Source organism: Prionailurus bengalensis, chromosome X, assembly GCF_016509475.1.
Source record: "Prionailurus bengalensis isolate Pbe53 chromosome X, Fcat_Pben_1.1_paternal_pri, whole genome shotgun sequence".
Lineage (NCBI taxonomy): Eukaryota > Metazoa > Chordata > Mammalia > Carnivora > Felidae > Prionailurus > Prionailurus bengalensis.
In genome coordinates, this window is record NC_057361.1 from 12,205,416 (window position 1) to 12,221,611 (window position 16,196).

Consider the following 16,196-nt stretch of genomic DNA (forward strand, 5'->3'; position numbering starts at 1 on the left):
ATATTCATTTTTAATATGTTACCTACTTCCTTTGTTTTTAAGTTGAAGTATCATTTACATCCCACAAAGTTCACCTACTTTTAAATGTACAGTTTCATGAGTTTTAGTACATTTATGCTGTTGGACAACATCACTGTTACCCAGTTTTAGAATATTTCCATTACCCCAACACATTTTCTTGTGCCTGTGTGCAGTCAATTCCACTCCCATCCCCAGCCCCAGGTAATCACTGAACTGATTTCTGTCTCTATAGTTTTGTCTGTTCTGGAAATTTCATATAGATGAAGTCATGTGATATGTAACCTTTTGCATCTGGCTTCTTTCACTCAGCATGATTTTTAGGTTCATCCATGTTACGGCATGTATCAGTAGTTCATTCTTTTTATTACTGAGTAGCATGTCACTGTATGATTACGTCAGAGTTTGCTTCATTTAGTAGCTCTTGGATACAATTTGGCAGCTGAAGGACAACTAGGTTGTCTCCAGTTTGGGGCTACTGTGAATGATGCTTCTATGAACGTTCATGTATGAGTCTTCGTATGGATCTATATTTTCATTTCTCTCATATAGATACCTAAGAGTGGAACACCTTAGTCGGATGATAAGTGTGTGTTCAACTTCTTAAGAACTGCCAAACCACTTTCTGCAGCCGCTGCACCATTCTGCATTTCTATCAGCAGTGTCTCCACACCCACACCAGTGCCTGCTATGCCTGTCTTTTTTAACCGTAGCCATTCTGGTGGGTGTGTGGTGGTTTTTAAACATGGTTTTAACTTGCATTTCCCTAATAACTTTTTACTTGCTTATCTGTCATTTATATAATGTCCTTGCTCAAATCTTTTGCCCATTTCTTTTCTGAGGAGTTGTTGCCCCAACTTCCACTTTTGATTGCTTTGCCGAACGATGGCTATGACACAGTAGGTTTGCATAAGAAGTTTGAAGGCACAGGGGTGAGGGGGAGGGGTGGGGGGCAAAAGGAAGGAAGAGGGAGACATTGAGAAGTGTCCATGAGATACTCTGCCTTCCATAAAAAGGCTCCCTCAGTCAAAGGCAAGGAAACAATACTATCAATTGTCCTGAGGAAGGAAGCAAAGCCTACAGCTGCTAACAAAGTAAGACAGGGTGGGTCCCAGGTAGTTCACAAAGACCATTCCATCCGATAATCTCTCCTTCTTATAACCTTGCTATTGGTAATTGCTGGGCCACTCAGTGGCTGAAAAGGAGAGGAAAGCAGAGTAACTCTGCTCATCTATGGGGCCTGTCCTATTATTCTTTCAAATCTTTTCAAGCTCTAATATTCCATAACTCTGAGGCCTGGGAATGGCTAACTACTGCATTAGGAACAAGCCAGAATGCCTTTGGTCATTGTCCCTTCTTCCCGCACACTGCCCTACATCTGTCTCTGTGTATGCTTCCTTGGTTACCTGTGTGAAGGTATGTTCCACATCTTTAATCAACTGGCTGCGGCTATAGTTATAGCCATCTGTCCACTCCTCTTCATAATCTCCTCTCCAATAATCTCCATAGTCCTCATAATCTGTTTTTTAAAAGGAGAAGGAAGAGAACATAAGGGAAAGAAGGAGATAAAGCACGGTATACATAGATCAGCCTTGGTGGGAGGTTAAAAAATCCAAAGATCTGTCACATTTTTATTGTCCTTCTAAATGTCAACTCAAAGGGATGAAATGAATACTAACACTAGCTGGTGTCGGTCAAGCGCGTGCTCTCTGCTCTCTCTTTGCTCTCTCTTCAATGCATCATCTCCTCTAAGAAGCACAGAAACTCTGCAAGATTGACATTATTAAAATCCCCACCATGCAGATTAGCACCCTGTTCCTGGACGGTGGAATCGTTTGTCCAGCGTCACACGACTGGGAAGAGGCAAAAGCACCCTCCGAGTCTTCTAACCCTTGGTCTCTACTGTCTCCATACTTCAGTTTCTATCTTTGGCTTTAAAACATGTGACTGGATTTGAGTTTTTAAATTCTCTTCTTGTTCAGGGCCTTCTATTTTCAAATGTAAACCAACTCATCTTAGACATCGCCACAGCGGGCCTGTGTTTGTTTGCAGATTATCTGTATACACAGAACATCTCTGCATGCATCGTGTAGTATCTCGTCATCTGGAAACACAGGCTTGCATTAGGATATTAGCCAATACAGTTTGCAAATGTATTTCAAAAATTCTTATTTTCACATGCACATTGGCAATGGATGATCAGGAAGAGGAGAGAGAGAAATATTTGGATGGAAAGATATGGTGATGAGCTGCTGTCCCAGCTTGCCTGTGTCTTAAGAATACAAGTTTAAGTGGCAGTGAAAGGCACTGAGAAACAACAGATGAAAAAAATTCTTCCTTACTCAACCCCAAGAGGCAGTGAATCACCAAAGCATAAAGTTACTCGTAATGCCATAGCTTCAGCTCATTATTCAGGCAGGAGAATAAGTTAGGATATATGGAAATTTAAGCCCCATATTAAGATTTTTATGACCACATGATTTGAGTTATAATTACAGCTGCAGAACATAATGGGTTTCCAGCCTAAATTAATCTGATTTTTTTTTTCTTTCTGGGACACCACCCTGAGTTAAACACACAAATGACCTTTAAAAATCAACTGTAGCCAGATAGGAGTTTAGGTGAGAGACAGTGTCTCTGTCTCCCATCCTGTCAGAGCAATAGAATCCCTACTCAATCCCCAGGCTACCTCAGGAAGGCTTGGGTTCCTGATACCTTCCCAGATGACTGATTTGTTTGACGTCCTGTTGTTCAGCCTCATTGCTGAGCTCCTTAAACGGTAGAATGTCAGCGCATCTTTCCTTATCCCCTAGTAGTTCCTTCTTTGAGACACATCACCTGAATTTGTTCAGGAGATGATCACTAATTTATGGATACCACTTCTGTCAAAGGGCAGGCTTGGTAATTCATGAGAAATAGCCCACAGCCCCCACAGAGAGCATCAGGATCTCTACAGACCAGCGAACTTACTGTTTGCTCTTGCCATCTCATTTTTCAGGGCCACATACTCTTCATATAATGGCCTCAGCTGCTTGCCGACCTCAGCCCTCCAGCCTTCCCAAGCCCAGAGCCTCTCATTGTAGTCTTTGCTGTTTTCCATTATGTCATCCAAGCCTGTCATTGCAAAGCACCCAATAGGGAAAAAAAACATGCATTTGTAAAATTTTTATTTGTAAACAATTGTATGAACTTTAAACAATTAAAAGTAAGGCTGGCAGGCATCGAGGCCATAAAGTTATTAAGTGAAATCTCATGATTTCTCGATTTCTTCATCCTTGTTATAGTTCCAAAATATTTCTGCAGAAAAAATAAACCGTTGAAATCATTTAACTACTTAGTTAAATTACGTAGAATGTGACAGAGTTTACAATGAAGTTTTGTGATAAGTTAACAGTTCACCTATGTACTGAAATACCTATTTGGAATCTTATCATCTTTGGATTATCCACTTGAAAGGCACAGTTTCATCATCCAGTGTCAATCTCAGTTTTAAAACTTAGAGTAAAAACTTAAATTTCATAATGACTGCTCAAAATTAATAGCCTACCTGGTTCAAGTAATAAGCACTCCTGTGGATTGTTTGGGTTACAAGCTTTTCCAGTACTGTAGATCGTGCTCATTGCATTTAAGATTGTGTTCAACTGCAAATTAAGCATAATAAACAATGTTCAATGTGGGAGATGTGCTATATAGAACGCTAAGGTAAGGATGTCCTTTTAACCATGTGATTTTTTGTGCCTCAAAATACAGCAATTCCCATCTTTGCCAAGCACCCTCCTTTATGTAGGGTAGGAATATCTCCGTTAAATTTCCCCCACTATCAACTGGCACAGAGCCTTAGAAACACATAATAAATATATGTGGAATGACTGAAATAAATGGATCCACCAAAATCCCAAGGATGTTTCCCAGGTACACAGAGAAGTGCATTTGCTGTTCATTCAGCATTCACCGAGAACACATTCACTGAACATCTACTTTGTCCGACACTCTGATAACTCTGACATGAACAAGCCGTGGATCCTCAAGGACCCCCACGGCCATGGGACAAGGAGGCAGCCATGAAATCAATAATTACATAATCGAGGGACAAGTGGTAGAACTGTCATGAAAAAGTGATGTGGCAGTCTGGCAGGAGGTGGATAAATGAAGAACTTGGAGATTCAGGAATGGCTTCAAAGAGGAAGGGACATCAGTGCCATGACTTGGAAGAGAAGTAGGAATTGGTCAAGTAGAAAAAGGGAATAGAAGGCAGAGCCTAAAAGATGGATGGAGGTTGGGGAAGAGCAGCAATTTTCCAGAAGTGATGACACGTTGAAGGAAACTGGAGCAGTGACACTGGAGAGGTAAGCAGGGGCTTTGTCACGAGGGGTCAGCCATCTATGCCACACCAAAGAGTTTTAACTTTATCTTGTAGGTAAAGGAGAGTAAAGGTAATAGAGTTAAGCAGTGCTACTCAAAGTATGGTCCATGGACCAGTACAAAACAGCAAATTCTTTGTTTCTATTCTGTGACAAGTACAGGAATCAAGAGAATATTTTTTTTTTAAAAAAGAGAATGAATGTTTATAAACTTTAAAAACCCATTTGATATTTCCATGACATCTCAGCATGTCAATGGATTTAGCCAAGTATTGATCTGTAATAGATTGGTAATAAAAGAAGAAAGGGAAGAAGAGAGGGAGAAAAGGAGGGAGAGAGGGAGGAAGAAAAGCAGGAAGGAAAGGAAAGGAAAGGAAAGGAAAGGAAAGGAAAGGAAAGGAAAGATAGGAGAGGAAAGAAGGAACTGGTTCTCCCCTACATTTGATTTAAGAAGCACCACATGAAAGGCTCTGTTTCTCTTCTCCTATTTCCCCCTTCCATTATTCTTTCACTCTGACACAAAAGTCATTATCCTAAAACATGAAATAGATCCCATGATTAAAACTTCAATAAGATCCCATAGTCCAAAGGCATCAATCCAAATTCCCTACCATGGCACAAAACTCCTCATGGTCTCTTTGTGTACCTGCTTTTTCAATCTCCCCTCCTCCCTCTCCATTGTATTCATGCATTCTTGAGTCTCCTCTCTTCCCAAACAGTTCAATCTTTTACATGCATTTCTGTGTTTTTCAGTTTGGGCTGCACATTAGAACTACTCAGAATCTTATAAAAATACAGTGTCCACGTTCCACCCAGGATAGATCAGGCTGTCTAGACTCTCAAAGACCAATGGGCCAAGTTTCACATGGTGTCTTTGAGAAAAAGATGGGAAGCATGGAATGGATAAGATAAAGTGGATTAATAGCTAGTTGGATAATTGGATCCAAAGAATGTGGAATAATAAATATCAACTTGTAGGAAGATATGTGCCACATGGTTTTATCTTTGTCCTTATCGTGAATTTTTTCTTTTTATAGATGTAGATTACAACACAGAATTCCAGAGGACAAGCAACTGAGAAAGAAGACTTTGATGTTAAATAGCCAAATATTTTAGATAAAAATATTTCAGTAGGTTAGATCAGGGGTCTGTAAACTATGATCTGCAGACCAAATGCTGTCTGCTGCCTGTTTTTGTAAAGTTTTAGCAGAACACAGCCACACTCATTTGCTTATTTATTAGCTATGGCTGATTTTCTGACACAACAGCAGAGTTGACTCATTGTGACAGAGACTAGATGGCCCACAAAACCTAAAATATTTACTATCTTTCCTTTTACAGAATAAAGTGTACTGACTCCTAGGCTAGAGAGATGGGATGAGAGATGTTATTTTAATAGGGTGAATACAGGCTTTCTTGACTTTGAGCAAACTACCTACTTAAGAATAGAATTTTGAAAGCTATCATTTTAGAGCAACATTGGTGGAAGAGACTTGGAAACTTCCTGGACAGTGATGTTGATATGAGCCAACATGGGATTTGGTTGTCAAAAAACAAACAAACCAAACAAACAAAAACCTAATACAGTCCTAGACTGTCTTCATAGATGTAGGGCGAAGGGTGTAGAATGTCCTATTCCTGATCACCTTCATGCATCAGAACCAACGCAGAGTGCCATGTCTAGTTCAAGGTTACCGACAAAATGAAGACAGCAATTAGGACTGGTTAGGAAACTTGAAACTATCGTAGAGAGGAAAACTGACGGAGTGAAAGATGATATCCTAGGTTCAAAAAACAAAAAGGACTTGGGGCACCTGGGTAGCTCCGTCAGCTAAGTGTCCAACTCTTGGTTTCAGCTCAGGTCATCATCTCACAGTTAGTAAGTTCTGGCCCCATGTCAGGCTCCCTCCTGACAACGTAGAGCCTGCTTGGGATTCTCTCTCTCCTCTCTCTTTTTGCCCCTCCTATGCTCGTGCTCTCTCTCACTCTCTCTCAAAATAAATAAATAAACTTTAAAAATAGGGGTCAACCAGTTTAAAAAAATAGCTGCCTTCATTTATTTAAAAACCTTTGTAGGAAAGAGCAATTTGGATCCAGAAGGCAGAACAAAATGGTGGTAAAGCACTTAATGCTCAATGGAGGGAGTATCTCTATCAATTAGAGGGGCCCACAGATGGAATGGATGTCTTGGAAAGAGATGGCTCACCCACCCCTAAAGCAGTTTGAGCTGAGGTTCTTAGCCACTCGTTAAAGACATAGAGAAGAGTCAAGAATGAAAAGGGGGAAATAATTGGACCACATACAGGACTTCTCAAGCTTGGCACTATTAATGTTGTGGACCAAATAATTCTTTGTCATTGGGGCCTGTCTCGTGCATTGTGGAATGTTTAGTGGCATCCCTGCCCCTTCCCCACTTATGACAACCAAAAATGTTTCCAGACATCATCAAATGTCACTGGGGGGCACCCCTAGTTGAGAAGGAATGACATAGACTAAGTATATTCTTCAGGCCACCTGGTCCTCAGGAAGGTGACTTTGGTATAGGGTGCCCATATACAACACAGGGCCCAGACACACCAGTTTGACTTTGTGTCCTAACATAATTATTACCAGTGTCTTCTTTCACTTGCAAAAGGATTCCAGTTTGGATGACAAATTATGTGGTCACCCTACCTAGGCACAGAGCTCTTTCTAATGTCAGCATTACTATCTCTGCAGATAAAGAAAGCAGCCATGGGGATATTAATGTTTAATGTTTCCCCAATATTTCAACTCTTGAGGTCAGCGCTAGAATGTTCACATACTCGTTGGCTCTTGTCTGCTGAGAGCACTGATGACCCACTCTGCTGAAGGGCCTGCAATTGACGTTTGACGGTGGTATTGTGAATTTCTGCTAGCGGGTAAGTTTTGGCAAGCTTGGACTGTTCTTCATAAAAGGCAGACCATTTGGCCCCGGCCTCATTCTGAAATGACAAGAAAATAAAGTTGAAGTCAGAATGGCACCGCTTGAACAGATAAAACAGGAGATACCGTCCAAAAAAACATCTGGTGGAACATCTAATATTTCCTGAGTAGTTTTAGTTCTCTACTTTGCTGAAGGTCAAAGCTTAGGTTATGAGTTACCAGGCCATTCTTGGTCACTCTCTCTTTCTGGCCCAGTGCCTAGTTTTCCCCAGGGTCCTGTCCCCAGAACTGGAAGTGCATTCTCACAGATAATTCACATCGTGGGGCCCTGGAATTTATGGCCTTAGCACTGTGACGTGGGTGAGCTGATCAAGGATTCGAGGATGAATGCTCTAAAGGGAGAGTCCAGTAAAGCTCAGAACAAACTTAATGGGAATACAGCCCCTCATGACACTGGGAACCGCAAGAAATGAGAATCAGTTTGCAGTAAGCCCCACAGTGCCATGACTTACCAGAGATTCTGATCTTAAATTATGTTCCCCCAAGAAGGTAGCCCAGAATATGGCCCTTTGGTAGCCGTGGCGATTTTCTAACAGTCAAAGAAACCAATGAGCAGGTGATGATGCCAGGACTCACTTGGCCCCCATCTTGAACATCAGTATAGGCAAGTGGACTTCTCCAGACTCTTCTAGCACAGTCTTTTCTCAATGTACAAATTCATTTCCATCTATCACAGACTGAAATAAGCAATTACTTTGTACATTGCACTTCTCTAGACTGTATAAAAGAGGTAGCCTATGAGACAAGTAAGAACTCCATTCTTGGAGTCAGACACCTGTGACTAGCTGTGCAACTTTAGGCAAATTACTTACCTTCTCTGAGCCAGTCACCTTATCTGTAAAACGTGAGTAATAATAGGACTTACCTCAAAGGGTTGTTGTAACGATGAGAAGAATTGACAACAAAAAGTTTATCACAGTATCTGGTACATCCTAAACATTCAAAAAAGTTAGCTATTTTGTAATTTGTAGAAAAAAAATTCTTTGCCCTTAAGTTGCTTACAGTGTTATCAGACAGATAAGGTATGCAGCGTGAATGTTTCATTAATGAAATATAAGAGCGTATGATAAAGTATAAGCTTTGAGTGGGCCAAGCAGTTTCTGCTATAGGAAAAGAAAGACTCATGCAGGCAACTAGATTTGGCCAAGCTCTCATGGAGAAGACCTTAAAGTAGGTAGGAGTTGGATGGATGTAGAGTACTTTGCAGAATAATTCACCTCATTTGATCTTCTTAATCTCATGAGATAGAAAATCATTGTGTCTCCGTTATCCATATGTGCATAAAGGGGCTGAGAGAGAGCCCCTTATAGTGGATATAGCAATCAACTGACAGCATATGGGTCCTGGATCCTGTGGTAGAGAAATGCTAAGATAGCTCCCATGATCCCTCTGTCTGGGTGGTACCCACTTGAGTGATCGCCTCCACCTTGAGTGTGAGCAGAACCCATGATTCACATCTAACCAGCAGCATATACCAAAGGTGACAGGATGTACATATTTATGTTATATAAGATTATAATTTTTATCTTGCTAAAACTCTGTCTCCCTTGCTGACTCTGATGCAGCGAGATGCCATGTTGTGAGCCACCCTGTGGAAAGGGCCACACGTCGAGGAATGGAGGATGGCCTCTGGGTGATATCATGCAAGAAACTAAGGTCCTCAGTCCAGCAGCACACAAGGATCTGAATGCTTACCACTAACCACATTAGCTTCGAAGTGGATTCATCCCCAGTCAGGCCTCAGATGAGACCATAGTGCTAGCCAGGACCTCGATTACAACTTCATAAGGCTCAGAAATGGAAGGTGCAGCTAGAAAATGCCTGGATTCCTGACCCACAGAAGCTGTGGGATAATAAATCCGTAGTGTTTTAAATTGCTAAGCTTATGGTAATTTTTAACACAATAGATAATTAGTAACAATCCCAACGCGGGACTTCAGGCATGATTGCGTTTTCCAGGCAAGGAATTTTACTTTTATTCTTTGAATACTAGGGAATCACTCAGGGGCACCAAGCAGGCTTGTGATGTGATGGAAATGGTCTGTGGACATGACAACAACGGCTCAGACAAGAAAGAGATGAGTAGAATAGTGGCAGTAAAAACGGGAAATGATTTCTCTCTTTATTGAGTACACACAACCCCCCAGGAACCACTTCCCAATTAATCTTCACAAACAATCCTTTGAGGTAGTTGTGATTATCTCTACTTCACAAATGAGGAAACTGAGGCACGGAGCTGGGAAGTAGCTTTCCCTAGGACACGCAGCTAGTAATTAAAAGAACCAGAGTGTTAACCCAGATGTTTACCTCCAAAGCTAACGCTCTTAACCAGTGACCATTGATTGTATTCAACACATTCTAGTCTTGTCTGTAACACGCATGAGTGGGAAGGAGTGGACTATGGAAAGAAGAGTTTGGTCTCTGCTGCAGACTCATCTACGCAACCCACCAGTTACCTCGAAACCTCTACCCTTCTTCACCCAATCCAGGATGATTTACTGTCAAGCAAAATTTCTGGTAAAACTTTGATACCAAATTATAGGAATAATATTATTCTCAATTTCTTCTGGAAACAACTCACGATCCCCAAAAGGGCTCAGTCTCAGAACATTTTTTAAATTATACTGATATAGGAACTTTGAAGATATCTGTTCTATTTATCACTACCATACTATAAGTGTCATACTTTAAATCGCAAGACAAAAAAATGCATGATGTTGTCTTGAATTTTGCCCACTAAGGACATACTGTTCCTTCCCAAGCTAGTCTTTTTTCCAGAGCTCTAGGGACCTAAACTAGCTTTTTGTTAATTTCTTGGCTCAATATTCCTGTACCATGCTAGTAGTGGAAATCCCATTTCCACACCTATTAAATAACCCACAGGTGAAACCTGAGTCTGATCAAGTCTCTAGATCAGGACTCTGCCCACCATCTGTTTTTGTAAATAAAGTTTTATTGGAACATAGTCACGCTCATTTGTGTCATCTATGGCTGCTTTTGCACTACAATGGCAGAGTTGAACAGAGGCCATGGGGCCCACAAAGCCTGAAATATTTACTATCTGGCCTTTTTCAGAAAAAGTGTTCTAACCTCTGCCCTAGATCTAGACATTTACAGGAAATATAGGGGACAAAAGAGCATGTTAAGCAACATTTACGGGGCATGATCGGCAAATCCAGAATAGTGGGAATTTCTATAGAACCAGAAATTTAATTCTTCAGCAAATAAATTGTTAAAAAAGTGAGGGAGGAATTCTGTAGACTAAAAGAGAACTAAAGAACATCCTTCAAAATGATTGGAAGGAGAGGACCCGGTTAGATCTTGATTCACACAAAAGAGCTGAAATTTTTTAAAAAATGAGACGGTAGGGTGCATTTGAATACTGATAGATATTTGACAAAACTGAGGAGTTCTCATCAAGTGGTTGGTAGTGTTATTGAGGTTCTTTTAAAAGTTCTTACTTTGAGAGCTACAAGGTGAAATATTTATGCATCCAACCAGATCATGTTTTGGATTTCTTTCAAAATAATCCAATAAATGAGGGGTTGCGTAGAAAAATAAAACAAGATTGGCCAAAGTGTTAATAATTTGTAAAATCAGGTGATGGGTACGAGGAGATTCAATAGACCAGTCTCTCTTCTTTTATACATGTTTGAACATTTTTATGATGAAAAGTAAAGAAAAACCATACCATGGAATACTATTTGGCAACAGAAAGGAAGGAAGGAACGCTACGTGCCACAACATGCGAAGTGAAAGCAGCCAGACACGAGAGACCACATTTCCTATGAGTCCATTGATATGAAATGTTCAAAGGAGGCAAATTTTTAGAGACAGAAAGTAGATTAGTGGTTGCCTGGGGCTGGGGGCTGGGAGGAAGGGCGATGACTAACGGACATGTGGTTTCTTGCTGGAGAGACGAAAATGTTCTGCAGTTAGATGCTGGCGAAAGTTGTATAGTTCTGTAAATATACTAAAAATCATCAAATCGTATACTTTCAATTGGTGGATTTTATGGTGCATAAATTGTATTTCAATAAAGCTGTCGTTAAAAGCTCTCTAGAGTAAAAGACAAAACCCGTACCTTATTCCCTAGGTCCTATCACTAAGTCTGAAACACCCACAAAACTGCTCTAAACCCAAGGAGTTAGCCAAAATTTATTCACTGCTCTTTTAGCCAGTTACCCGGCACACGCGCAGAAGCAGAAGCCATTCCTCACCACCAGACTGCCCTCCCTGCATGTAGCTGGTGGTCACCTGCTTCCTCTCTGCATTTTAATATTTTCACTTTCCTTTAAAAGGTCCATGCTTTCTGCGGTTGGCCACACTTGGTGATTTATGCCCTCTCCTCTCTGGCCTTTGCTCTAATCAACAGCTGCAATTCAAAAGTAATAACACTCAGTGATCCAGACATGATTTCGACAAACATCGCTACATCTCATTCTGGAACATGGCTTCTCAGCAAAGGGCACTCAGCAGGACTGTTACATGTCTCTTCGGCAAGTAGAACTCCCGCACTCATAGCAACGATATCGTGTCGTTCTCCCAAGCTCACGGGCATCGAGCCCTATTCTGGTGGTTTGGGGTATGAACTAAGGCTTCACAACGACCCTACAAGGCAGATATGAGTGGGACGTTCTTTTTCACAGGTGAGATAATGAAGGCGCAGAGAGGTTAATTCAGCAGCTTAAGCTCACCCAGCTGGAAAGTGGTGGAGCCAGGATCTGAACCTCGCCAGTCCGGATCCGGAGCTCTTAGGCACGATGCTGGTAAGTAACACCTTCACCAGCACCTACGGGCCCATTCAGCGGAACATGAAAACAAACGAACAGTACACAATAGTCACCTCCAACAGAGATCAAATAAAAAGTGAGGCCAGAGCAACAATAAAGAGATGAAGAGAGGTAAGACCAAAATATGAGCCAAGAAACAGATGATCTCCTATGACCACATCAGGCTGTCAAAATCTCCAGGATTTCTTTGAGCTTTAGAAAAATGGAAAAGCTTCTCTTTGGGAATTTCAAATGAGGCAGTAGGTCTCGGTTTTCATCTGTCCCATGAATGGCAGTAATTTAAACACGCGACCTACTAACCATTTGAAAAAAAAAAAAAGCTTCTGAACTACATTTTTGAAGGAATGTATTGCTATACAAGTGTCAGAAAATCTTTTTTAAGTGTCACAAAATCTTTTCTCAAATAATGTCGCTCGACTTCTAGGAAAGACGTGTAAGGATACTGCTTCGGGACCTGTGAGAGAAGAAATTCCTGAGTCCTTGCACTTGTCAAAGCATCTTGCTTTCCCAGAGCATTCTGAGATTTGTCAGAATTGGTTTAGTTATGGTTTTTCTGGGAGGGCTCTGGATGGATTCTGTGACCTTTGGAAGTCCCTCAGAGCTCCACGACAATGAAGGAAGGAATTCCCAATTCCAGCCTCTGGACCCATGGTTAGTTTAATTACTAGCTAGCTTTTTCACTAAGCCTCCACTTGCATTTTGCAGTTAATCTATCATTTTAGAGAGTCTTTAGATACTCCTGTTGACACTGTAGGCTTGGGAAAATTATTAACTCAATAACTTATGGCATTTCCATGAAATGCTTTGAAACCCTGATTATGATGAGAATTATGGTAGCAGCTTCATAAAGCATGTTCACTGGTTTCCAAGAATCTGGACCGAGACCAGTGAATTATTTTGTAATCATTTTCAAATGAGCCCCAAGGTCATTTAAGTTTAGGCATCTGGGACTCCAGAATCCAAAAGATCGAGGCAAACATCCAACTTCACAACTCAGAGCATTTCTTTGATTTCCCTTTTCAGTTGCATGGGCAGTAATCTAATCTTTAAGAAGCAGCAAACACCCCTATGTAACCATGAGAACTCACCATTTTTTGGACATTCTCGTCTGTGATATTGGTGTTATAATTCCAGGAAGCAAGTGAACTTTGATAAGACAGCTCTTCGGCTTCATGGTTAAACTTCTCCAAAAATGTCTTGGCCAGTTCTTCAGTGGTGGATTGAGCAGCAGTTAAAGCAGCAAAGCTGAGAAGGAGCCAGAAAGAGCCTGACATCTTTCCCTATGCACCAAGATCCCATCCACTGAACAACTTTCCCTAGAGTAAAACCTCTTCATGAGTTTTTCTTGCTCATCAGCCTTTGAACTTGGGTTGGGCACTGAGCAGGGAAGATGAAAAAAAAAAAAAAAAGAAAAGAAGAAGAAGAAGAAGAAGAAGAAGAAGAAGAAGAAGAAGAAGAAACAGTAAACAGTCTGCTGAACCAATATAAAGTTCATCCTGGAGAGGACAGATATGTAAACAGATTTTAGAATGATTTTTTAAAGTAAATCAAATAAACAAATGTTATTCATTAATCCTAGAGAATCATATCCCTCCTCGTATTTTATGGCCAGATCAGAACTTGCACATTTGGTTAATATGTTCCTAAAAAGCTGTTAAAGATACACTGAAGGTGTTATAATTTTACAGGGACCAAAGAAGGCTAGAATTAGGGATCACGGGGGGTAATGTTGGTACTTATATGTTTTCCAGACAATTCCATTAAAAGTCAGTTATCTCTCCTTTCTTTTCATGTCAAGCTCTGTTCACAGAAAGTCTCTACTAGGGTAACATTTTCCCTTCCTAAATAAACTACTTTGCCCTTGTCTTTTTGGAATTCTTTTTTTTTCCTGATTTTAATTTTAATGTCCATGGCCATTTTTAAAAGTACGAGACTAGGGGCATCTGGGTGGCTCAGTTGGTTGAGCACCCAACTTTGGCTCAGGTCATGATCTCCCAACTCGTGAGTTCGAGCCCCGCATCGGGCTCGCTGCTGTCAGCACAGAGCCGGCTTTGGATCTGCTGTCTCCCTCTCTCTCTGCCCCTTCCTCGCTCACACGCACTCTCTCTCAAAGATAAATAACCCTTTAAAAAATAAAAATAAAAGTATAAGACTACCCTCCACTCCGCAGGTTAACATGCCTGATCCGGCTCACTTTCTATCTCTCAGATGACCATGTTAACCACCTATTGTATGGCTGACTTCACTGTATGCCTCCTCCCCTTTCACTTACCTGTTCTAAAGTCAGTCAAGGACCCAGGGAAATAAAAATGACTCTGCATGGTATGAAATTCAAAGAGTGTCCATGTCCGTGGTCATCCAAAACCATGGGATCATGGCAACAGAGAATCCAGAGGGACTCCAGTGGTTATCCTGTAGAATCTCCAGAGCTGGATCAATGTCCTCATTCCCAGAGAGCGGGTATGTCAGAGATAAAGAGAGGAGCCACTGTAAATGGCAGGGCTCCTGGGCTGGCTCGACTGTGATTATGAAACCTTCACGCAGGGAAAATATTTCTTCACCCAGAAAAACAAGTCTTCCAGGTCCAGGTGACCTGGCAGTAACCAAGCCTTTAAAAAAAGTTTTGACTACTTTCCCTTATTCCAAAGTTGTACGTATTATTATAGGACAGGGAAAAATAATGATAAGTAACTGCTCAAAGTGCTTTGCATTATAATAGTTCGTTGAAGCATTACAACAAATCTAGAGGTGAATAATTTTTATCGATGTTGCACAGATTATGAAACTGAGGCTCAGAGAACTTAAATAAATTACCACACCTCATTCAGCCAGGAATGCCATTTGATTCTAGAGTACAGACCCCTTTCCACATTCCGTGAAGATGACAGATTTCGTTTTGCCACATCAAAAAGAGGTGGATTCAAGGCGCCTGGGTGGCTCAGTCAGTTAAGTGTCTGAATCTTGATTTTGGCTCAGGTCACGATCTGAAGAATTTATGAGATCAAGCCCCATGCGGGCTTGCCCCCAAGCAGAGCCTGCTTGAGATTCTCTCTCTCTCTCTCTCTCTCTCTCTCTCTGTCCTTCCCCACTCTCTCTCTTTCAAAATTAATAAAGAAACATTAAAAAAAAGAGGTAGCTTCTTCCTATCCTTAATGTAAATCAAAACACGTAATCCTTCTAAGAAATAAGTTAGTTGACAAATTTAAGCAATTATGATAAATGTTAAATGAAAGTAGGGGAGAAATCAGTGAAGTTCCATCACGGCACTTCCCACATTTGAGGAAGCTGAGATCCACTCACTTCACACAGGCATTAGGAGAAAAACCAGTTCCGAGAAAGGGGAGCAGCACATGAGGCTTTGAACAAAGAGTTGGAATGTTACTTTAATAAAAGCTGAAACAAAACTCCACTCAGGTCACTTCCTGAATGAAGCTGTTAGCTTTAGAAAAAAAAAAATGGAAGCTGTCCAACTTCAATTCACTGAGGCAGAAAATAAGATTAACGTGATCGAACTGAAATGGAGAAAGCAGGATATGGAATCTGAGAGCTAAAAATAGACGGAGAAGGAGACTGAGATCACACCGAGGCAAGAACACCCTGGAAGCCAAGAAACTTTGAAAAGTCAGAAATAGAAGGCTTGCCACAATAATTCTGTAGAACTAGCTCGTCACGGCCAGCTGCAGGCAGAGACTGCGTTCTGAGAATTTGTGCTCCCCTCCAATGAGATGCTGCTGCTGTTCTGCCGACTACCCAGCAGTGTTCTCCCCAAGCCCACGCTGAGAATGGAAGGACTCCACTAAAGATCCAGGGGATAGGACCCAGAAAGGCAATGGGCCCAAAGGAATGGATTGCCTTTGAGACAGAACAGAGAACCAGAAAAATTAAGAAAACTGGACATGTAGGAAACCTGTTCTACTTTTCAAAAGGGTTGGAGTGTGAATTTCCTAAGTGGTAGAGGGAAGAGTTTGATCTTGGCACCTGACAAAACTATAAAATGTGACTTTTAGGCTACGGTTTCCTCTTGGAAAATATATAGATCTCTGGTCCTAAATACATATCT

The 16,196-nt window shown here is 41.1% G+C and overlaps 1 protein-coding gene across 4 annotated transcripts in view; it reads right to left on the reverse strand.

Annotated features, from left to right (window-relative positions):
- The window catches only part of ACE2 (angiotensin converting enzyme 2), a 40,970-nt gene extending 26,325 nt beyond the window's left edge, over positions 1-14,645 (reverse strand). Inside the window, exons 1-6 of one of the 4 annotated variants that reach the window (XM_043569673.1) lie at positions 14,409-14,645; positions 13,225-13,513; positions 7,184-7,342; positions 3,566-3,659; positions 2,989-3,132; positions 1,425-1,537 (exon numbers count right to left, since the gene is read on the reverse strand). In XM_043569673.1, coding sequence (XP_043425608.1) covers positions 1,425-1,537; positions 2,989-3,132; positions 3,566-3,659; positions 7,184-7,342; positions 13,225-13,410 — 696 coding nt within the window. In that variant the 5' untranslated portion in view covers positions 13,411-13,513; positions 14,409-14,645. Of the gene's footprint in view, positions 1-1,424; positions 1,538-2,988; positions 3,133-3,565; positions 3,660-7,183; positions 7,343-12,040; positions 12,127-13,224; positions 13,514-14,408 lie in introns of those variants that run through there. The other 3 variants (XM_043569674.1, XM_043569675.1, XM_043569676.1) reach the window with 3 other exon arrangements.
- Positions 14,646-16,196: the final 1,551 nt, after the last annotated feature.